General features: G+C 38.1%; 3 protein-coding genes and 1 non-coding gene across 4 annotated transcripts; 2 read left to right on the top strand and 2 right to left on the bottom strand.

Moving 5' to 3' along the window:
• Window positions 9,026-12,194, bottom strand: LOC18768485 (heterogeneous nuclear ribonucleoprotein 1). The gene is made up of 2 exons (XM_007199805.2): window positions 11,781-12,194; window positions 9,026-10,510 (listed from the first exon to the last, which is right to left on the bottom strand). Exons 1-2 carry the CDS (start codon window positions 12,000-12,002, stop codon window positions 9,428-9,430), a joined length of 1,305 nt encoding a protein of 434 aa, XP_007199867.1. The 5' UTR covers window positions 12,003-12,194; the 3' UTR covers window positions 9,026-9,427.
• On the top strand, window positions 12,271-12,355 carry TRNAM-CAU. The gene is given in 2 exon segments: window positions 12,271-12,308; window positions 12,320-12,355. It is a non-coding gene; the product is annotated as a tRNA-Met (tRNA).
• LOC18766484 lies at window positions 13,464-15,868 on the top strand. The gene is made up of 4 exons (XM_007199810.2): window positions 13,464-13,902; window positions 14,254-14,345; window positions 14,506-15,535; window positions 15,614-15,868. The coding sequence occupies exons 1-4, from the start codon at window positions 13,819-13,821 to the stop codon at window positions 15,695-15,697; spliced, it is 1,290 nt and encodes a 429-aa protein (XP_007199872.1). The 5' UTR covers window positions 13,464-13,818; the 3' UTR covers window positions 15,698-15,868.
• Window positions 16,022-20,121, bottom strand: LOC18767139 (probable leucine-rich repeat receptor-like protein kinase At1g35710). Its single transcript, XM_020570519.1, has 2 exons — window positions 16,800-20,121; window positions 16,022-16,613 (listed from the first exon to the last, which is right to left on the bottom strand). Exons 1-2 carry the CDS (start codon window positions 20,077-20,079, stop codon window positions 16,255-16,257), a joined length of 3,639 nt encoding a protein of 1,212 aa, XP_020426108.1. The 5' UTR covers window positions 20,080-20,121; the 3' UTR covers window positions 16,022-16,254.

Raw genomic sequence — 22,711 nt, 5'->3', positions numbered from 1 at the left:
TTTTTTTGGTTGGATTATCTTCGTAGTTTAAAATAAAAATCAATTGGCACTTGGGGCTGGTAAATAAATAAAAGAGAACATGAAAGTTCTTAAGCCAAACATTACATATTACGTTTGTTGCCCAAACTGGCGTATTGATTTTTATTTTATTTTATTGAATGGCTTTTTTTCTTGTTGCAATTTATTGAAAGGCTTTGCTACTTCAACAAAAAGCAATCGGTTTGCACAAAAAATTTTTTTTAAATAAAAATGCAAAGTCGGTCTTCTCTCCACCCTAAAAACGATTGTCTACGCTTGTCTCAACCCATCTCTCACTCGCTCGCTCCAAGAAACGAGGATGAAAAACTCGTTGGAAAGCTGTGAACCGGAGGACAACAGTAATGCTGGCCGAAGTGATACTGTATGCATGCGTCTCTCTCTCTCTCTCTCTCTCTCTCTCCTTTTTTTTTCTTTTTCAATATTTAAAGTTATTTTAGTTAAGTGTACGATGTAGTTTGGTTAATTGGGACTTGTCCTGCGTGACTTGTCTTCCTTGGCGGTTTTTGTTTGCTCCCTTGGTTGGTCAACAGCTGCTTTGTTTCTCTTGGCGAAACCCTAAACCTTTTTGTTTCTCTTGGCTGCTTTGTTTCTCAGTTGGTGACTATTTGGGCTCTATTCTTCTAATTCTTAACGTGTCGTCTTCATATAAAAAATCGCAAAGTTCGTCTTCTCAAACCTAAAAAATATTTTTTCTCCACCCATCCATCGTTCCAAGAAACAAGAATGAAAAACTCGTTGGAAAGCTCTGAACCGGAGGAGAACAACAGCAATGCTCTTTCTGGCCGAAGTGATGATACTGTATCTGTATGCATGAAATTTCTCTCTCTCTCTCTCTCTCTCTCTCTCTCTCTCTCTCTCTCTCTCCTTTTTTCACTATTTAAGGTTATTTTAGTTGAGTCTGCGATGTAGTTTGGTTGGAACTTGTCCTGCGTGACTTGTCTTCCTTGGTCGTTTTTTGTTTGCTCCCTTGGTTGGTCAAGGCTTGTCTTGTTTCTCTTGGCCAAACCCTAAATGAAATCACTATTGACCACACACAAAAAAAAAGGTTTTATTTTAGTGGAGGCTTGCCATGAGATATATATGATTAAAGTTACTTTTCATTAGTTCAATTTAGTTGTGAATTCGAATATTTTTATGAATTTGGTTGCCTCTTCTCTTAATTTGAACCAACTTTCCATTTAGTTAAATCTCAGTTTGTCAAATTCCGAGATAGAGAAGAAAATGGAAGAAGTTCCTGAACAGCAGCAGGAGGGAAAGCAGGATTCGAGCCTGTAAAAATCCTCACCCATTTTATTTGGCCTCTATTATTCTTGTAATTTTTAACGTGTACGTCCTCATGTATGATGTGACTATTCCCCCCTTTTTCCCAATTTGAAATGGTTCAACTGCCAATCTGCAGGCCTCTCGATTTTAATCTTGATGATATTGCAAAGTTAAGGAAGTTAGTGCGCCCAACGCGTGATGATCCTAATAGGTTTCCAAGGTTCATCTTCTGAATGATGATGAGCCATCTTGAAAACAAAGATAGTGTATGTTCCTTTTTATTGCTCTAGACACATCTGGGTTCACATGCTATAGCTTGTTTATAGATCTTGTAATCACTTTGGAACTTTGTATTTATATATATGTATATATATTTCAGTTAAGTTGTTGATACATATGTATTTATATATATATATATATAATTTTTTTTTTATTGTTATTTTTACTTTTGTTTCTATTTCTATTATTATAATCTTATATATATATAATTTAAGCGAATAATATACAAATTGATTCATGAATTAGAGGGAGTTTAGTGTATGGCTTATTTATATTCAGTATATGACTGTTTCGAGTATTGGGAAGCTGCAAAATATTATTTTAGAGTTGTGAATATGATTGAGAACATCACGCGCATGAGCACATCACGCGCATGAGCACTTGATTTGATTTGCAAAACACATGGAAATATGATATGATGAATGAATAAGATATTCAAGTACATTATTAAAGGAAAAGAACTACGTGTGGCTTGATCATTCAATAAGGGTATATAGGCAACCTCATGTTACAATATACAGCCGCGAGTTAGTGTGTTTGAAATTGCTAATGTATTAGTAATGATATGAAAGTTGAGATGAATTTTCGATGACATAACATTTATTTGGATCAGAGAGGCCCGAGGCCATAATAAGTTGATGTTGGTCGCTTGAATGGTATTATCATGCATGCTGAACGTTGGGATTATAAAAATTATGTTTTTTTTACAGGTAAAAATTTTGGGAGGGGGGAACCGTCGAATTTTCGGCAGAAGTCAAATTGGTAGAAAATTTGGTTTCTAGTTAGAAGGGTATTTTGGTCTTTTGTGCCTGGCGCCTGCCGAGTGTCGAATACGCACAGGGTTCGGCTCAGATTCCAAAGTGGAATTTGGGTCGGGTCCTGTCACAAATCGTCTCTTTTTCAAGTCTTTATTCTTAGAGATCATCGTTACAAAAAAATAAATAAATAAAAAATAAAAAAAATAAATTGAAAATCATTAAGGCATCTGGTTGGGATCTATAAAATAGACGAACATGATGCTTCACGAAAAGACTATATTAACAACCATCTAATTGAGTGGTGAAATAATTTCGTATTCAAGTTATTTTTTTTACAAAAATGGTTTTTTGAGGAAATATCTACAAATTAGACGGTTGGAATCATTAATATACAATACATATGAAATATTCTTCAACAAAGGAGAATCTTCATGCATCTCTAATCAAAATTGGGGCCTCTTGAAAAGTTAGCCAACCCGATATACTACACAAATCAAGAATGACTCAGATTTCGAATGACTCGAACTGTCAAAGCTATTTTAAAGTTGTCTACTTTCGTGTTTGTTTCCTATTGGGCAACTCTCCCATGAACCAGGAAATACATAAAAGCCGAGTAATGTAACATCACACATCGAGCAACGGAGAGGGGGTGATGTGCCTTATATGTACATGCCCACCTCCATTTAGCATGAGGCCTTTTGAGAGCTCACTCGCTTCGAAGTCATGGGAACTCTGAAGTTAAGCGAGCTTGGGCTAGAGCAATCCTAGGATTGGTGACCCACTAGGAAGTTGCTCCTGAGTTCCCAGAAACAAAATCATAAGGGCAGGGGGCTCAAAGTAGACAATATCATGCTATGGCGGAGTCGATCCCGGGATGTGACAATTTAGTATAAGAGCCACTCTACCGTGTGGTGCGAGTGTGTCGACGAGGACGTTTGGCCCCTAAGGGGGGTTGTCTCTTGGGAGGTGCCGTTCGGCATGTCTTGACACCGTAAGGGATAAGTGTTTCTAGAAGGTGCCGTTCGGCAGGTGGCCTTGGAGCCGTGAGGTTAGAGCTACAGTAAGCATTAGAGCTGCTGTAAGTTGGAACTAGAAGTTGATGCCGTAAGCATGAGAGATGATGTCGTAAGCTTGGAGTTATTGCAGTAAGCTTGGGAGCTGATGTCGTAACGTTATGAGCTACTGCCGTAAGCTTTGAGAGCTATTGTATGGAAGCTGATGCTGTAATTCTTCATGAGGTGCCGTTTGTAACTTTGGATGTGAAGGCACCGTACGCACCGAATGATGTAAGTGTGCTGAAGGCAAATGCCGAATCGTTGGGGGATGTGAAGACATCGCACGCCGAATAATGTAAGGGTGCCGAAGGTAGATGCGGAATCATTTAGGGGGATGTGAAGACATCGTATGCACTGAATGATGTAACTGTGCCGAAGGCAAACGTCGAATCATTGGGGGATGTGAAGACATCGCACGCCGAATGATGTAAGGGTGCCAAAGGCAGAATCATTGGGGGATGTGAAGACATCGCACGCCGAATGATGTAAGGGTGCCAAAGGCAGAATCATTGGGGGATGTGAAGACATCGCACACCGAATGATGTAAGGGTGCCAAAGGCAGATGCTGAATCATTGGGGGGATGTGAAGACATCGCATTCACCGAATGATGTATGATCGAGTGCCGAAGGTAGCTCGCTCGTCAGATGGTGGATGTCTTTGTAGACCCCGGTGCCGAATGCCGATTGTAGGAAGTGCCAAGGGCAGCGCTCACATGGGTGCCAAGGGCACTGAATGTAAGGATGAGAAGGGGTACTTGTTGTAAGGTGCCGAGGGAACTCGAGAAGGAGAACAACATAGCCTTTTGTATCATTTCAAGCTTCTTATCAAATATATCTTTTAAGCCTTAACTCCTAAGTTTTCAATGAAATATAATATATAAATTAAATGCCAAAATATTAAATCTTCAAACTATATAATTTAATAAATACAGAGTTTCACAATATTACTCTATTTGAATTCAAATAAAAATACTAGAAAATTAAATTCCTACCAAATCAAATATGAAAAATCGATTTTTGTGCAAAATACGATTTATGCTAAAAATGATGGCTCATTAAGTCAATATATACTTCATACTAAAATTCCATAAAATCAAGTTTTCTTATTTGATGTGTAAGGAATAAAGGCCGCCAAAAATTATATTGAGAAATGGATTATTCCGAAAAACCATTTTTCATACTTTGCTAGTATTTTTATATAAAACAAATTTTCATGTATGATATGAATGCATGAAGGAACCTAAGGTCAATCTAGGTAAAAAGCCTTAGATGTTTAATCCACAAAGAGTTCTACAAGAATAACTCTTACGTATTGAAGAAATATTTACTTGAATAAGCTCCCCCTAAGACAGTTCTCATAAGGGTCTGAAGTTTGAGAGCTACAGTCCAAAAGAAATGCAGATAAAGTCCAAAATCAAAACGACAACGGACCTGAAAAATGACGTAAAATGCCCTAAAATGAACAGGATTGTGCTAATATATGTCAGCTCTTACGTCAAATAGGACAAGACGCCTTGGGAGGCAAAGAGGATTACGCTAATTTTTTGTTATCACTTTCTTAGAAATATTTCTGATTTGTCTTTTTTTTGGAAGTTGATGCAATTCTCTTTGAAAATAAACATGAGTATTTTGTATGGTTTTATCTATTAACTATGAATTAAAATATTATTATTGTTTCATTTCGATGAGTCTATTTTGTATAGAATATTTTTTAGTTTTTTACATGTTAACCTCCAGAATGAAAATTCATGGATCCGCCACTGATCACGTTCCCATAAAACATTTTAAAAACAAATCAGGAAAGTTCTTAAGCCAAAGCCTATACATTACGTTTGTTGCCCAAACTGACATATGTATAGTAGTTGAAATTAAATAAGAAATATCTTCAATAAAACGCTATACGTCGGTTTGCGAAAATATAAAAAAAGAAAGAAAAAGAAAATTGCAGAGGTCGGTCTTTTTCGAACCCTAAAAAAGATTGTCTTCTCTGGTCTCCACCCATCCGTCGCACGCTCGCTCGCTGGCTCCAAGAAACAAGGATGAAAAACTCGTTGGAAAGCTCTGAACCGGAGGAGAACATCACCAACGCTCTTTCTGGCCCAAGTGAAAATACTGTATCTGTACGCATGCGTTTCTCTCTCTCTCTTTTCAATATTTAAGGTTATTATTTTAGTGGGAGTCTCGAACTCTGATGGATTATCCTCCCTGCCCCCCATCCCATTGGAACTAGTCTGCGATGTAGTTTCGTTGTCTGTCTTGGTTGGGACTTGTCTTCCGTGGTCGTTTTTGTTTGCTTCCTTGGTTGGTTAAGGGTTGTTTTGTTTCTCATGGCCAAACCCTAAACCCTTTTAATGAAATCACTACTGACAAACAAAAAGAAAAAGGTTTTATTTTAGTGGAGGCTTCCCATATAATATATATGATTAAAGTTATTAATTTTCATTAGTTCAATATTTTTTTTTTAATTCGCATATTTTTATGAATTTGGGAATCAATTCGGTTGTCTCTTCTCTTGTGGGCTGCTAATCATACATGGTTTGGCTTTGGTTTTATTCAAGACTGATATAACAAACTAAAAAATTCTATTTGTCTCTTATGTACCTATTTGTTATCTGTATATACATTATATATATATATATATATATATATATATAATTCTATCCAATTTGCCATTCAGCTAAATCCCGAGATAGAGAACAAAATGGAAGAAGCTCCTGAACTGAACAGCAACATGAGGGAAAGCAGGATTCGAGCCTGTAAAAATCCTTACCCATTTAATTTGTCCTCTATTATTCTTGTAATTTTTAACGTGTCCTCGAGTATGATGTGACTATTCCCCCCTCTTTCCCAATTTGAAATGGTTCAACAGCCAATCTGCAGGCCTCTCGATTTTATTCTTGATGATATTGCAAAGTTAAGGAAGTTAGTGCCCCCAACGCGTGATGATCCTAATAGGTTTCCAAAGTTCATCTTCAAAATGATGATGAGCCATCTTGAAAACAAAGATAGTGTATGTTCCTCTTTATTGCTCTAGACACATCCGGGTTCACATGCTATCGCTTGTTTATAAATCTTGTCATCACTTTGGAACTTTGTATCTATGATTGTTGTAGGATGCTGGTGGTGAAGATGTCGGGACATCGATCTGTGAGGAGGTAATGAAATGGATTCTCGTAAGTCCAAGTTTACCTGGTGTTCTTTCGAAGATTTTGCTCTTCGAATTTCGATTGTTTCGAGTATTAGACATATGCTGTTTTAGGCACATAAAATGTCGTTTGCTCGTGAACCATCATTAGGTTCCACTAATCAAATCTGAGAGGAAAGAAAGTGATACGAGTTTGATGCAAAGTGGGAATAGAATAGTTCCCTGAGTCTGAAAATTTGATCTTTCTAGTCCGGTCAGGTGGATACGCTGATTTGAAATGCATGTTATAGTTTGTACTGAAATTTTTCAGGAGCAGTCGGAGGTGGATGTTATGGATCTGGATGAGGATCCTCAATTATGGCCAGAAGAGGTGAGGAAATAAAATCTATGTATTTGATAAACTTTATTAGCTTGTTTTTGTAAATGTAGCAATCACTTTTTTTTTTTTTTTTTGGGTGATGCTCCTTATTCTAATTGGATGATATGTTTATGGAGTAAAAAAGAAAATTGATAAATGCCAAATTGAAAAAATCGAAAATCAAAATAATGCTATGTACTGAAACAGTTTTGTACTGGAATTTTGCAGCTGTATAGAGAGGAACAGGAGAAGATGCGGAAGGGGTTAGAGAGGGTGAGGAAGTAAAATTTGGTTAAATGTATATAGGTGGATTGTTCCAAGAGTCGACGAATACGGTCATCTCTGACTGTTTGGAAATTAATGTTGTAATTCACTTTTGATCTCTGATTGTTTTACTACAGTTGGCTTCGCAGATGGGGAAGCGAGTGGACGAAATTTGGCGGTGAAGACAAGTAAAAGAGACGTCAAGTGGCTGGGCTTCAATATTTCTAGTATTTTTCATGTTCTGAATAAATTAATTAATGCTGACTCACAAATGGAATTGGTTTCCCATTCCATCTGTTCTAGATATGTTTTTTTGTTGTCGCATTTTAATTAAAGTCTTGGAAACGAATAGAGCACCAAGGGCTAGTCTGAGTGTCTGTTCCGTTCATTCACAAGTAATGCAAAAGGAAGTCCTTTTTTACTAACTTGTTATTCTGTTGCAAAAAAGCTCGTTTGGAAGTGATTCTAAATAGGCCAGAATTATTTCGTGGCCAGATGCTTCTACATAGAATCACATAAAACCACTTAAAGTGATCATATAGAGAAGTCATTCTCCAAAGAAGCGCTTTTTGGCTCCCACACAATGATGCGAAAGAGACCACTAATGATGGCTAAGTATCAGGCCAAGGAAACAATTTAATGCATAAACCGGCGCAACCATGGGTGACTATCAACTTTTGATGGATGTAGACCTCACAATCAACCAAGCACGCAACGGTGTTCCTATTAAAACTCTTGTTCCCTTCTATTTTTTGCCTAAAAATTGTGGAGTTTTGCAAGCCGCCAATTGCTGTGAGTTTCATAATAAAATTCACACTGATCTACGCTTAAGCCAAGCCAGCACTATGTTTGTTGCCCAAACTGGCATATGTAGTTGAAATTACGTATGAATTATTCTTCAACTACCATTAATATTCCCAATCATGCAACAAAAGAAGAAAGTATTGTCTTCATGGATCTCTAATCAAAATTGGGGCCTCTTGAAAAGTTAGCCAACCCTATATACTATATAAATCAAGAATGACTCCGATTCCAAATTACTCGAACTGTCAAAACTATTCTGAAGATTTCTACTTTCATGTTTGTTTCTCTTGTTATCCTTTTCCCCTCTTCAATCCTAAAAGAACACTACCGACATCTATAATCAAGGAAAACACATAAACAGGTACTTATATAATCCCATATTAAATGAAACTGAGCACCTAAAACTACCCACATAAACTTTTAGGTAACATACCACCACAAAGACTGGCTTGGACAACTCTGAAACCAAGGCAATGCATCGAGCAACTCCAACCTGAAAATCATGTCCATGCTACAAATCCCATTTATAAAATTATTGCATCCCAGAATTGAAAAGTAGGTTCTCCTGCACAAGAAGTGCAAATCCAGGAGGAAAGTTATTACACATTTCACGAAGAGTGTAGAGTAATCCTATCATGCGGTGCACATATTACTCAGTTGTACTTAAGTTTTACTATATCTACCCTTCAATCACTAGAAATGCAGCAGCCCAGTTGCTTAAATGGACCAGACATAATAAACTCAAAGCATGAGTAACCTATCATGCGGCGCACATATTACCCAGTGCTGCTTAAGTTTTACTAGATCTACCCTTCAATCAATAGAAATGCAGCAGCCCAGTTGCTTAAATGGACCAGACATAATAAACTCAAAGCATGAGTAATCCAGGCAGTAACATCTAGCGCACAGAAACTGAATTAAACTAATCCAGTACCAGGAACAATGAACTATCATGATTACCCACCGGATAAATAAGTTCAATGAGTCTGATCAAGGAAAAAAATGTTCAATGAGCATGAATAATGAAGACAGTAACATCAAATTTCTAGCACATCACAACTGATAAAACTAATGCAGCACCAGAAACAATAACTATCATCATTACCCACAGTGATAAGTAAGTTCAATAGAAACTATCTAGGTCAAACAGAAATGAGAGAGAGAGAGAGAGAGAGAGGGTTGAGTGGAAAGGGGAAGAGGGGAGCTCCAAAATCATAAAGCACGCACAATATAAGCAACCTAGATATTAAATTCTGAAAATTTCAATAAGAATTACTACTACTAGAATGTATTGGTTGTAACTTCTAGCAGAACTGCCAACTACCACCAAGAATTAAGCAATCCAACCAGTCTCTGGATTTAATTTCAACTCTTCTCACGCATAAACTGTCAGACTGGAGAAATGATCACTTGCACAAGGATTCCTGTGAAACAAATTTCAAAATCTGTTGGATCTCCAATGTTAGGCCTGCCTGGACTGAGAACCACCATAGCCACCAGTGGCCTGTGAAGGATCAGATCTCCATGATGCATTAGAGTACCCTGAATTTCCATTGGTGTCGCCATAGCCACTCCCCATGTAGCCACCACGGGTCCCTTGTTGCTCTCCACCGCTAGCACTACCACCAGAGTTGCTAGTTGGGGTACTTCCACCACGCCCACCAGAGCTCCCGTATCCACCAGGATAAGAAGCGTAACTCCCGCCATAATTTCCATACCCATAACCTTGATTTCCGTAACCAGAGGCCCCACTTGGGGATTGACCCCTTGGAGCAGAAGGAGCACCACTTCCACCAGGAGCACTCCAAGGAGCTGCAGCCCCATAACCAGAAGCACCATACCCAGAAGGAGTCTGGTTGCTCCAAGTACTTTTCAATGCAGCAGGTGCCCCACTAACATAGCCAGCATTAGGGGCATTTGGATTTCCATATGATCCTGCAGGACCACCAAAACCAGTATTGGCACTTCCATAACCACCAAGACCATAACTTCCATAACCTCCATAACCAACCCCTGTATTTGCCGCCCCATAACCATACCCTGGCGCACCATAACCAGAATACGGAGGGAAACCACCTGCTGTAGTTTGTGGCTGCATGTACCTATTGCCATCCATGCGGCCATCAAATGCATTTGTACTGGCACCAGAGGCATTGTAACCTTGAAAACCCCCACCACGGCCCCCACCACCAGGATTTGCGTCTTTAGGAAGTGCTCGCTTTACCTCTACAAGTTTACCATTCAACTCATGGTAGTTCTTGTGTAGTACTCTATCAACTGCATCTTCAGTATCAAATGTTATGAAACCAAAACCACGGGGTCGTTGAGTATTCTGGTCATACATTATTACTACATCAGTGACAGTGCCATAATTTTCAAAGAATTGACGAAATCCATCTTCTGTCAGTGTGGAAGGCAATCCTCCAACAAATATTTTCTTGGTCTTAAAATTTCCTCCCCCTCCAGAGCTTCTGGTGGTATTAAAATTTCCACTTCTATTGGATGTCTGCTGTTCTTCTCTTGATAAGGCCTTTTTTGCTTCCACCTGTGTAGTCAAAGTAGAACATTCAAATGATGAAGGGACAAACATATGTACAGACGAAGCAAAGAAATATATTAAACTAGTATACGCCTATCCATAAGGGGCAAGAAACAACCCAATAAAATGAAAGTGGTAGATTTATGTCATTCCTGAAAAGTTGTTCCATACACAAATCAGCTCAGAATCTTTTGTAAGGAGACACAGAAAAGTAGTAATTGAATCTTAAAAACTAGAAGTCAATCATTTTGAGACTCAAAGCTAAAAATTTGTATTTGGACAATTTCACAATTGAAGGCCATGACAGAAATTTATAAAATAAAAGAAAATAATCCAACCTCCCTATGTGTGCATTTGTACGAACTTTTTAACCAGTACCATTAAGCCATGCTTAGAAGAAATAAATTCAGCCATTTAAATCAAGAGTAAGTTGGTGTTGTCATACAACAAAATTTTCTGTAAATTACTGACAGTTTTGGGATTGAATAGTCAAGTTTTTTAATGTTGACAACTTATCTTGTGCTTCCATGAAGCACCCTATGCGTATAATTTCACATCAATGGGCACCCAGAATATAAAATCATAGACAAATCTTCACTAACGAATAAGAAGTAGATAATAATACGAAACCCCCATTAAAAATCATTGCTTGCACACACTTTACATCTTAGAAAAGATGTCACATAAACAAAATTATTTCTAACAGACTAAGTAAGCAATGACAATGGAATTCTCGCCCTAATGAACTTGGTTTTCATCAGTCAAAGACCACAATGAACCCAATAATCACATAACTGCAAGTACTTCTGTAAAGTTCCCCACGAGGAGCTTAACAACCAACAAAATCAGTAGAAAGTCAAAAGATACAATAAAGATACTCTTTAAAAAAAAAAAAAAAAAAAAACTCAATATAAAGATAGATATTATAAGCCAAATAATTGATTCTTTCGCTAACTCTTATAGGTCTTCAGCAAGCAGATGCAAGCCCAACTCAAAATTAGCATTACCCAGTACACATTACCACATAATAAGAGACTCCAGAAAGCAATAACACTAAAAGACAGCTAAAGCATGTAAAAGCCTATCAAAATTAACATCAAAATAGCCAAACCCATTAACACATTACAGCAAAATAACGAAATCCCAGAACGCAGAACACTCACAAGAAGCTAAAAAAACAATTAAACCCAATAAAATTAGCATAAACAAGAAAAGCATTAAGCAATCCCAATCGATGAGCCAATGCAGCTAAAATAGAAGAGGGACAGAGACTGACCAGTCGGCCATCAATGGTGTGCTTGTCGTTGAGGACCCTATCGAGCACAGAGGGATCAGAGAAGACAACGAAGCCGAAGCCCCTGGGCCGGCCAGTGGTCTTGTCGCGCATGATGACGGTCTGGGTGACGTCACCGTACTGGTTGAAGTAGTCGGTGAGCTTGTCCTCTGTGGTGTCCCAGGCCAGCCCTCCTATGAACAGCTTACCTTCGTCTGAGTCCATGGCTGGCTCTCTGTGTGTGTTTTGTGTCTTGGTCTTGTTTCTGCTCTCTGAAACGAGAGAGAGAGAGAGAGAGAGAGAGAAGGAGACACAGGGTTTAGAAAGGGAGGAGGAGGAAGTGTCGAGGAGGGAAGGGCTACTGCCTAGGGTTTGTTTGAAAACGACACCGAATTGGGCACGTGGGAACTGGAAGATAGCCGCGAGGTTTGCCCAACCAATGGCGAGAATGTTATACATTAAATAGGCTTACTGTAGAAGCTAAAACAACAACGGGGTGGTGGCGCAGTTGGCTAGCGCGTAGGTCTCATAGCTTCTGAGTTATCCTGAGGTCGAGAGTTCGAGCCTCTCTCACCCCACTATAGTTTTTCCTTTTTATCATTTTGATAAATTATTTCTTTTGAATAAAGTCCTTCATTTTTAAAGGAAGACCCTTATTTATTTTTTTGATTGTCTATTAGTAATGATGGGGCACTTACCTCCAATTGTGGATTGAGATAACATGAACAAAGAATTTATCATTCCTCGCCTGAAATTGTTTCTAGACACATGAATTTTTTTATTAGTATCATAGTTTAATTTATGATTTTCTAGAAGATGGGACAATTTAGTGGACCAATTACTTCAAAATTGTAGAACTAGGGTAAGTAAAGTAAATTGGTGTGTAATTGGTCAAGCTTTCAATTCCTCTGTCATGCCCATGAAGAAAAACTCTTCGACCCAACACTTCTTACTCACATATTGTGATGATCATAGTTCAAATTTTGCCTTCTTTTTTCTTTCTCGAAGAAAAGAAATACTACATTAATTCATATAATTGCAATTGTAACTAAGTTGCTTCGTGGTTCAACCTATCCTAAACTATTTTAATTAAATTTAACTAATGCCCTTATTATTGTTTGATGAATTCATAAATTTGTGCTTTACAATCTCATTTAGAGAAGTGAGATGCATGATAATTGGCTCGGACTCAATTCTAATACAATTCAAGCCAAACGAGCAACACAAAGTCTATCAAAAATTTCCTTTTTCTATCACCGTATCAGTAAATCATAATAAATTATACAATTTTTTTTAAAAAAAATGACAGGAGGGTGATATAACTGGATAGTAAATATAGAGGCCCTATGATCCCATCCCACTCACTGTAGGGATGCAAGCAATATGGGGATGCTCTAGGATATTAAAACTTCGCAAAACTGAATGAACTCAGAATCAAGTATTCTTATTTCCAATATCCCTCCAACCTTGCAAGAGTCGGTTTCTCATTTCATGAGTATTCTAAACCTTTGGCCCATCGCCCATGGGACCAGCGGAGCGGGTACGAAGGGTCCAGATAAAACATGAGGTAGATGTAGGGCCCACAGGCTACCAATGTTTTCAGTGATCAGTGATGAACGGTGCAGATTAAATAAAGACAGAGTCTGCAACACAGCTTGGCGTTAGAAAAATCCCCAATTTACAGGCTGTGATCAACACACTCATGAATCCCTAACGGTCACTTCCCTTTTCTCGAAATTTAAAGAACCCTAGGGGCGCCCTCTCTCTGTCTCTGTCTCTCTCTCTCTACTGGTAGGGTCCCCAAGCCCCAAATCCTTCAAAGTTTATGACCGTTTTGTCCTTTCCTTCCCTTCCTTTACCTTTCCAAAACTTTCTAATTCTTTACCTACCAACCCAACGGCCACTGCTCTCTCTCTCTCTCTCTCTCTCTCTCTCTCTTCCAGTGGGAAAGATGGATTTGAAACTATGAAAACCCAGAACCCAATTCCTTCTTTTACAGAAAGACGCAATCTTTGAGAGACCCAGAGGAAAGAGATCAATAATGGGTTGCTTTCTTGCATGTTTTGGTTCTTCCAAAGACAAAAAACGCAGGATACAGAGGTACAGGGTTCAGCACCGTGACCATGTAAGTCAGAGTTTCTAAGCTTGCTTTATGGTCATGTTTCCGCCTGTTTGGTTCCTGAGAAAACTGTAGAAAGAAAGACTAGAAACAAGCAAAGTTTTAAACTTTGATTCCTTATTGTTTCCTTTTTTGGGGTTCTAAGTTTGTAAACAGACCAGTCAGTTCTGAGTAGGCCATATTTTGTTGAATTAGGCTCAATTAGTAAGCTTTTCTCTATCTTTTAATTGTTCTATTCAGAAAACTCTTAAAGTTCAGGACTTTGTTTTTTGACTTTCTGTGGATTTATCACCAGCCAAACAGAGCTTTGTATTTAATCTCAACTAATCTCTCTTTCTCTAAATTTGTTTTTGGCAGAGATATACAAGTTTCGAGCCTGTTCAATCTGCAGTCTCTTTTGTATCGGAGGTTCAGGAAACTCCTATTAGCCCCGTATTGGAAGAAGTCCGGTGAGCGATTGAATTTCATGGTTTTTTCAGTTCAATTGCTTCTTAATAATTTTTTTTTTTCCCACTTAGTGGTTTTTTCCATAATTGCATCTGTTTGCTTTTAGATTACACTTATTTTTTTGGTGTTTTTTATATTAAAGTTATGAGTTATGGTCTGCAGGGATAAGCCAGTGGAGCAACTGAGCTTAAATGCTAGAAAGAAAGTAACTTTTGATTCTAATGTCAAAACCTACGAGCATGTCCCAAGCAACGAGACCTCGGATCCTTTATTGGATACTGAAGAGAGTAGGAAGAAGGAAGAGGGGAAGATTTTGGAAAAACCATGCCAATCCAAGTCTTCCTCTGACGATAGTTCGATCACTTCGAGCTCAGGGTCATACCCTCCTAATCATAGGTACCAGAATTGCAGGGATAGTGATGATGAAGATGAACCATTAGACTCTGAAGACAGTGATCTTGATGATGAAGATGAGGATGATTACTATGACGATGATGGGGAACTAGAGTACGAAGATGAAATTGTAGAATCGAATAAAGGGGTTTCTATACCTCAGATAAGTACCGAGGATTTTGATAGTCCAATGCCAATAAAACCAACTGGTTTGAACCACAATGCACGTGATAGGAGTGGTTATGTTCATTCCGTGCTAAACCCTGTTGAAAATCTTACACAGTGGAAAGCTGTCAAAGCCAAAGGGACATCACTAATGAAGCCTCAGAAAGAGAATTTCACACTGGATCAAGAGCCCCGGATTTCATTCAGTTCGGAACCAAGTTTGAGCTTCAAATCCAAAGCTGATCAACACAAGAAGCATTCGAAGAATCCTCACCAAGAAGTGGCAGTTGATGCTAGCCTCTCAAACTGGTTGGTTTCATCAGAACATACACCTGTTAACAAGACTAGCACAATTGCTTTGGACACTGGCACACCCGAGAAAAGCATGTCCCACGGATCAAACTCAGCGAGAAGCCAAGAAGATAGACCAATTTTAGGTGCATTAACTGTTGAAGAGCTCAGACAGTTTTCAGCTTCCTCTTCACCAAGGAAGTCGCCAACTAGAAGTCCCAACGAGATGCCCATAATAGGGACTGTTGGAACCTACTGGAATCACTCAGCTCCTCCTGCCAAGGGTTCTTCTGGTGCTTCTTCTTACAAAGGAATACCAAATACCACCAGCAAATACAGAGAGGTACATTGGAAGTAAGATTTGTGAGACTCTTTTCCATTAGGTCTTGGTGGGTTCTGATAAAAATTCATGGGTTTGCAGGATAAAAGAGTGAATTGGCATTCTACCCCATTTGAGACAAGGTTGGAAAGGGCTTTGAATAGAGGGGGTGCTGCTGAAGCTTAGTGTTTGTATGAGATTGTTTTTCTTTTTTTGGAGGAAACAAGATTGGTTTGTGATTATGTTCATGATGTCCATTTTTTTAATTCTTTTGTGAATTATGTATTTATTTCTGTGTGACGCTTGGCTGTTGTAAAATTTAGTGGTTGAATGAAATAGACTTCTTGCTTACCCATATTTCTTTCTCCAATGCTGAAAAATGGAGATTCCATATTTGGTCGGTTGCCAAGTTCACTAGTAGGTTCTCTTCTCTGGTAGTTTTTAGTACGCATACCCAGAAATATTCTCTATCATCCACATTTTAAAAGATTTTAGGGACTAATTGTCCCCTTTTAAAATAACTTCGAAGTACTTGCCTTAAATAATAAAATACTTACAAAAAATAATCGAAGGAATATCCGTAGTCTTAGTTGTTTTTGGGCTTTTGGGGAGAAAAAAAGAAGAAAAAACAGCATTTTGGGGTGTGAAGAAAAGAGATTCATCTCAAACTCTTGAATCAAGTGACTTTTCTAGTAGTATGTCCATGAAGTAGGTAACAAGCTTATAATAAAAGTTATATTTTACTACAACATATCCATCAAGTTCCTTAATGTGAGCGTATGGAAAGATGCAGGTGGAGACATATGTGTGGATGCTGCTGAGAGTTGAGCAGCCACTTGATGCATGGTGGGTCGAGAAATGGGATTTTCATGAATGCAAGCCAATGAGAGGCTGGTAGCTAAGACCAGACTCTGTTCAAATGGACCAGCAGGTGGTGCAGGCCTCTTGTCAAGGACATCAGTTAAGAGCATGTCTATGTCTTCTCCAGATTGCAGACTTAGGAGGAGTTCCTGAGGGTGCTTCCCCATGAGTAGCTCTAAAGAAACTACGCCGAAACTGTACACGTCACACTTCTCTGTCACCTTCATTGTAGAAGCAAGCTCTGCAACAAAAACAAAGGAACAAGTACAAGAATTTAATGAGATTATATATCCTTTTGGACTTGGGACTTTTTTTTCTTCATTTAAATGGGAAGTTTGAGTTCGTGGTTTCAACTATATAATGGTTGAATTTTGTTGCCTTTTAAGGACAGAAGTGTTGCTCAGTTGTGGGTGAATTTGAGAAATACCTGGTGCCATGTAACCGTATGAGCCAACAGGAACTGTCCAGTTAGACTCATTCTCTCCCAGCAACCTTGCTGTTCCAAAATCCGATATCTTGGGCTCCAAGTCTATGTCTAATAGTATGTTATTTCCTGTTATGTCTCGGTGCACGATTCTTGGGGAACAGTCGTGGTGCAGGTAAGAAAGTGCATGTGCCACTCCTCTGATAATCTTTAACCGGATTTCCCAGTTCGAAATCTGTCCCTCCTTCTCCTCCTGAATTACCTTGTTCAAGCTACCCCTTTCTACATACTCGTACACGAAATACATGGAGCCATTGTAGGAGCTGAATCCATACAGTTTGATAATATTTCGGTGTCGGATTTCAGTGAGTGCATGCATTTCAGCCATGAAGTTCTTCATCTGGTTTTCCTTGGGATTTTCACTTTCATCAAATGGTTGAAAACGCTTCACAGCAAAGATGTCACCTGTAGGTAGCGTTGCTTTGTACACGCTTCCTTGTCCACCCCTTCCTATGCAATAATTGTCATTGAAATTCTCTGTAACAGCAACTATGTCTTTAAAATCAACTCTCTTCATGTAATTCCATACAGAAAATGTGGATCTTCCTTCTATATTATTGTCCTTTTTATGTTGATTAGCCCTTGATCGACGACATAACATAATGTAAACCCCAACCAAAGTTAATAGAAGGGCTAAAGCAGCCACTGACGTAGCTATGGCAATAATCAATTTCCTTCTGTTGTTTTTGTCTTGGTTTTTTGTTGAAGACTCTGCATTGCAGGGGCTCAGTCCTTGTCTCTTCTCTCCACACAGACCAGGGTTGCCTGCCACTGACTTTGCTGGAGCTTTTCGAAATGCCTGATTCTCGGGGAGAGGACCTTCAAGATTATTATATGACACGTCAACATCTTGAAGACTTTGTAGATACTGAAGACCATTAGGTATTGAACCAGAGAGATGATTGTGAGAAAGATTCAATATTTCTAATTTTATTAAATTCCCAATTTGTGGGGTTATCTTTCCTGTGATTGAATTTTGACTGAGGTCTAGGAGATACTGCAACGCCAAAAGATTTCCTAGCTGAAATGGCATTGTGCCATTTAGTCTATTTCTACTCAGCTGCAAGTATAAAAGTTCCTGGCAGTTCCCAAGCTCTTCTGGTATTGGTCCACTTAAATTGTTTGCTGAAAAATCCAAGTACTGCAGCTTTACCAATGCTCCAATTTTTGCTGGTATCCCATCTGAAAGCTGATTGTTGCTCACATTAAGTTTGAGTAGAAGCGAAGAGGGACCGAATAGCTCCACGGGGATTCTCCCAGTAAGTTGATTATCAGAAAGGTCGAGATTTTGCATATTTGGCAGTTTTCCCAGCCCTGGTGGGATGTTACCTGATATCATGTTGGAAGGTATCCGGAAGTCTGAGAGATTTGTACATTTTTCCCAGTTGGATGACAAAACACCATAGAGTTGGTTATATCCCAAGTCAATAAATTCCAGATTCGGGTATACGCCAAATGCATCTGTGACATTTCCATTGAGAAGGTTCTGCTCCAGCCGGACTCGGTTCAATCCTGTACAGTTCCTAAGACTTCCTGGAATAGGTCCCACTAGTTTGTTATAGTTGGCTGCTATGTAAACAAGGTTCCCTCCATTACAAATTCCAGGAGGAAGCTTTCCTGAGAAATTGTTTGTGGAGAAACTCACATTTCTCAAAAGAGTGGGACCAAAATCTTGAGGAATGCTTCCTGACAAGTTGTTAGATGTAACATAGAATATGGTAATTTTTTGCAAGCTGGTTATTGATGAAGGCAAAGATCCCTCCAACTTGTTGAAGCTGAAGTCCAGTTCTTCTAAGTTTTCCATCCTTCCTATTTCAGGAGGAAGGTTTCCACTGAGCTGGTTTCCATAAAGGCCTAATTTGACAAGCTTGGATAAATTTCCAATGGTTGAAGGGATGGTACCGGTGAAAGAATTGGTGGACATTTGAAGCTCTAACAAATTTGACAAATTTCCTATTTCTGGAGGCAAGAGACCTGAAAACTGGTTTTCATAAAGATAGAGATAATTGAGCTTTTGGAGTGAACCAATTTCATGAGGAATGACTCCAGACAGTTTGTTATTTGGGAGTTGCAACGAAACGAGTTCTGTCCAATTCAATAAAAGGGATGAATGGAGTTCACCAGATAACTGATTATCTGAAATTGCCAGCTGTTTGATCATTGTTAAGAAGGCCATGGAAAGAGGCAAAGAACCAGTAAGGTTGTTTTTGGATAGATCAAGAAAAGTAAGGTTCACACAGGAACTAAGTTCTTTCGGGATGCTGGAATTCAGGCCTGCACTATGAAGATTCAAATTCTGAAGCATCTGCAGATTTCCTATTGAGGATGGTATTGGTCCCTGGAACAAATTTTCTTGCAGTTCAAGCACTTCGAGGTTCAACAAGAACCCAATTTCATCTGGTATAGTACCATTCAGCATGTTTATTCCCAACCTCAGGTGTCGAAGTTTAGAAAAATTCTTAATACCTGCAGGAATTTGTCCCTCAAATGAATTCTGGGTCAGGTTTAGGTACTCAAGGTTCTTAAGACCTGTCAGTAGTTGCACTGGAACCTGACCTGTGATCAGATTGAGGGACAAATCTAGAGATATTAGCTTTGGACATTCTGACACAAATGAGGGAACCTCCACCAAATTGTTATAGTAGAGCCAAAGGTCTGTTAAAGATGCCATCCCCTTAAACTGAACATTATCAGGATTCTCTAAATAGTTTGCTCCTAAACTGAGATTCCAAACTTTTTGTAGGTTGCTAAGTTGATATGGGATTTGACCTGTGAATGAATTGTTGTAGAGAAGAAGAACTTGGAGTTCTGAGAGGTTCCCGATCTCCGGGGGAATCGGGTTTGTGAAGTTGTTACTTCCCAGATCAAGTAAAGTGAGCTTTGTTGCATTCCCAATCCCAACTGGGATTTCTCCCACAAGATTGTTGTAATTGAGATTGAGGGAAGAGAGATTAGGAAAGGCAGAGAAGTCGAACCTGTTGAGTGTTCCATCAAGGCCTGAATCCACCAAATTTATTTCAACAATGCTGCCAGCTTCATTGCACTGAATTCCAGTCCAGTTGCAAGGACTGCTTCTGCTGCTAGTGAGAGTCCATGATGTTAAAGAAGAAGACCTTAAACTGATTTTCCAGTTTAGCAGAGCTTCTGCTTCAGTTTGTGCATGGATTGCTTCAAGAAGACAGAACAGAAGAACAAAACAAATAAGTCTCTCTGATTTCTTCATGCTCTTGGAACAGAACTAATTGAATTCAGAGCTTTTTTTTTGTTCTCTGAACAAGATTTGAAGGAAACAATGGCATGCAGAAAATGCATTAAAGAATATATTGAATTGGTTATTATCTCTTCTTTGACCGTTTACTATTTTGCTTAATGTGCGAACATCTTTTCAAGCTTCCCCACCAAAGGTTGGGTGGGGTGTTTGAAAAGTCCAGCCTTTCCTTGTAGGTCCTGTGGATGGAGGTTGGGTGGGGCGTCTTCTTGCAGTATCCAAACTGAGAAAATATACAGGGATATATTTCCCCACTCTACCTTTCTTCATTTACACTCCCTTTTGCTTTTTAATACTTTTTAATTAATTTTGGCCATTCTCTTTCCTATTCTACCCTAACTCTACATTAATTTCTTTTTACTTCACTTTTATATTAGTTCTTTTTCTTTATACTTAATTTTCCAACTTGTACTCCATTTAAAGTTATTTTTTTCTTTTAATTCAGTAAGAAATTAAGTTTTTTTTTTTCCATTTAATACTGAAAATGGAGCGTAAGTTAGAAAATTAAGTATAAAAAAAAATATAAAAGTGAAGTAAAAAAGAAATTAATGTAGGGTAAGGATAGAATAGGAAAGAAAAAGAACAAAATTGATTAAAAAATATTAAAAAGCGAAAGAGAATATAAATGGAGAAAATGAAAGTGAGGAAATTAGCTCCCATTATATATTATGAGTGAGCTGAGGAAGTTAAGCATGGCCCAGCCATTATTCCAAACTGAATAAAAGTCTAGCCCGTATGTGAAGACTCAGAAAAATATTCACAATTGTTATCAAGCAGTCAACTTCAAATCTACAAATGAAAGAGAAATTGCCTTAGTCATTTCTAATCACCATAGTCAACGTCAGCAAATCTTAGGAAATTGCCTAAGTTAACCAAATATTGTACCCACATATAGTCATATACCAATATCTTCTACTTATGAATTCAAGCACCCATCATATGCAACAATTATTAGACAGTAAATTAGAACATTTCCAAGGTGCCTAAGTAACCAAAAATATTTAAAAAAGGGGTTTTTAACTTCAGTGGTCCTTAAACTTGTATCCGAGTTTCAATTAAGTCCCAAAACATTTTTTTAAAGGAAATTAAATTATCCAACTTTCTAATTCGTTCCAATTGAGTCGTTCCTCACATTTTGACCATCAATTTAATTTTTACTTACCAAGGATGGGAGACGTCATGAATCAGGGAATTTAGATGGGGTAATCAAGGTATGAGAATCGGATCAACTACTCCCTCCTAGTTGATTTCATTTCCAATTTTGAGGGCATTCGATTATGAATTTTAATGTGGAACCCACATAATCTTTTATTCCTTATGTGTTAGTAAACGCATGGGAAGTCATGAATTGAAATCATTCCATGTGTTAGTAAACACAAAAAAAGTAGGAATTTGAATCATTCCAATACCCATTCTTTATAAGTAAACATGCCATAAGGGTTAAAGCAATTCATTTCAACTAAAATGTCAAGAAGACAGAACAGAAGAGCTTAAACTGATTTTCCAGTTTAGCAGAGCTTCTGCTTCAGTTTGTGCATGGATTGCTTCAAGAAGACAGAACAGAAGAACAAAACAAATAAGTCTCTCTGATTTCTTCATGCTCTTGGAACAGAACTAATTGAATTCAGAGCTTTTTTTTAGTTCTCTGAAAAAGTTTTGAAGAGAAACAATGGCATGCAGAAAATGCATTAAAGAATATATTGAATTGGTTATAATCTCTCCTTTGACCGTGTACTATTTTGCTTAGTGGGTGAACATCTTTTCAAGCTTCCCCACCAAAGGTTGGGTGGGGTGTTTGAAAAGTCCAACCTTTCCTTGTAGGTCCTGTGGATGGAGGGTTTTTTTTATTTTTATTTTTGTAATTTGTATTAAATATGGGTGTAATAGGCTTATAGAGTTCAATTTTCTTATGAAGTATTAATGATTTATTTTTGTTACAATTGAAAGATGGAGATGCTTATTGTTTTTAATGAATATATTATCTTCCAATTGCTAGTCTATCTATATCACAAGTCTCATTTCAATACTTGAAGTTGAAAAATATTGTCTTCAATTAATTTCCTTGATTTGATATCTTCACGCTGGAGAAAATTAGAAAAACCCTATTGACTTTATAAAAATATGTATTCTTTTTCTTGTAAAATATTTTACACATACACAGTTAGAGCAGCCTTTTTTTGACTAGATTCCTCAGCATTAAGATATTTTTTTTAGTGAGAAATTGAAAGCTGGTACAACAGGTTTGATGAGAGAAGATTCATAGCAAATGGAAGGAAATGGATGGATGCCTAATGAGATGGGAAAATTGTACACCATCTTCTACATATGCTTCTCGTACAAGTAAACTTCAAAAATTCTAGCATTCTCTAGCTGCACGTATTGACTCGCGATCGACATTTTATTAATGCTGCAAGAGACGATAAGTAATAAACATCACACAATTTTATGGACTCTGCAATTTTATCACTTGGGCCAGCATTGCTGTTGTTCTCTGGTTCAGAGCTTTCCGACAAGTTTTTCATCCTTGTTTCTTGAGCGATGGGGAGAGAAGAGAAGACAATCTTTTTTAGGGTTTAAGAAAAAAAAC

The sequence above is a fragment of the Prunus persica genome, chromosome G8 (assembly GCF_000346465.2).
Source record: "Prunus persica cultivar Lovell chromosome G8, Prunus_persica_NCBIv2, whole genome shotgun sequence".
In the NCBI taxonomy this organism is placed as follows: Eukaryota; Viridiplantae; Streptophyta; class Magnoliopsida; order Rosales; family Rosaceae; genus Prunus; species Prunus persica.
This window is presented reverse-complemented; position numbering and strand designations above follow the sequence as displayed.

Bases quoted from the DNA above. Each gene is read 5' to 3' on its own strand.
- LOC18766484 (XM_007199810.2), top strand. From the start codon at position 13,819: ATGGGTTGCTTTCTTGCATGTTTTGGTTCTTCCAAAGACAAAAAACGC. The intron at 14,346-14,505 runs GTGAGCGATTGA...TATGGTCTGCAG, and splicing joins CCCGTATTGGAAGAAGTCCG to GGATAAGCCAGTGGAGCAAC. The intron at 15,536-15,613 runs GTACATTGGAAG...ATGGGTTTGCAG, and splicing joins CCACCAGCAAATACAGAGAG to GATAAAAGAGTGAATTGGCA.
- LOC18767139 (XM_020570519.1), bottom strand. From the start codon at position 20,079: ATGAAGAAATCAGAGAGACTTATTTGTTTTGTTCTTCTGTTCTGTCTT. The intron at 16,614-16,799 runs GTATTTCTCAAA...TTTTTGTTGCAG, and splicing joins ATACGGTTACATGGCACCAG to AGCTTGCTTCTACAATGAAG.
- LOC18768485 (XM_007199805.2), bottom strand. From the start codon at position 12,002: ATGGACTCAGACGAAGGTAAGCTGTTCATAGGAGGGCTGGCCTGGGAC. The intron at 10,511-11,780 runs GTCAGTCTCTGT...TTGACTACACAG, and splicing joins ACACCATTGATGGCCGACTG to GTGGAAGCAAAAAAGGCCTT.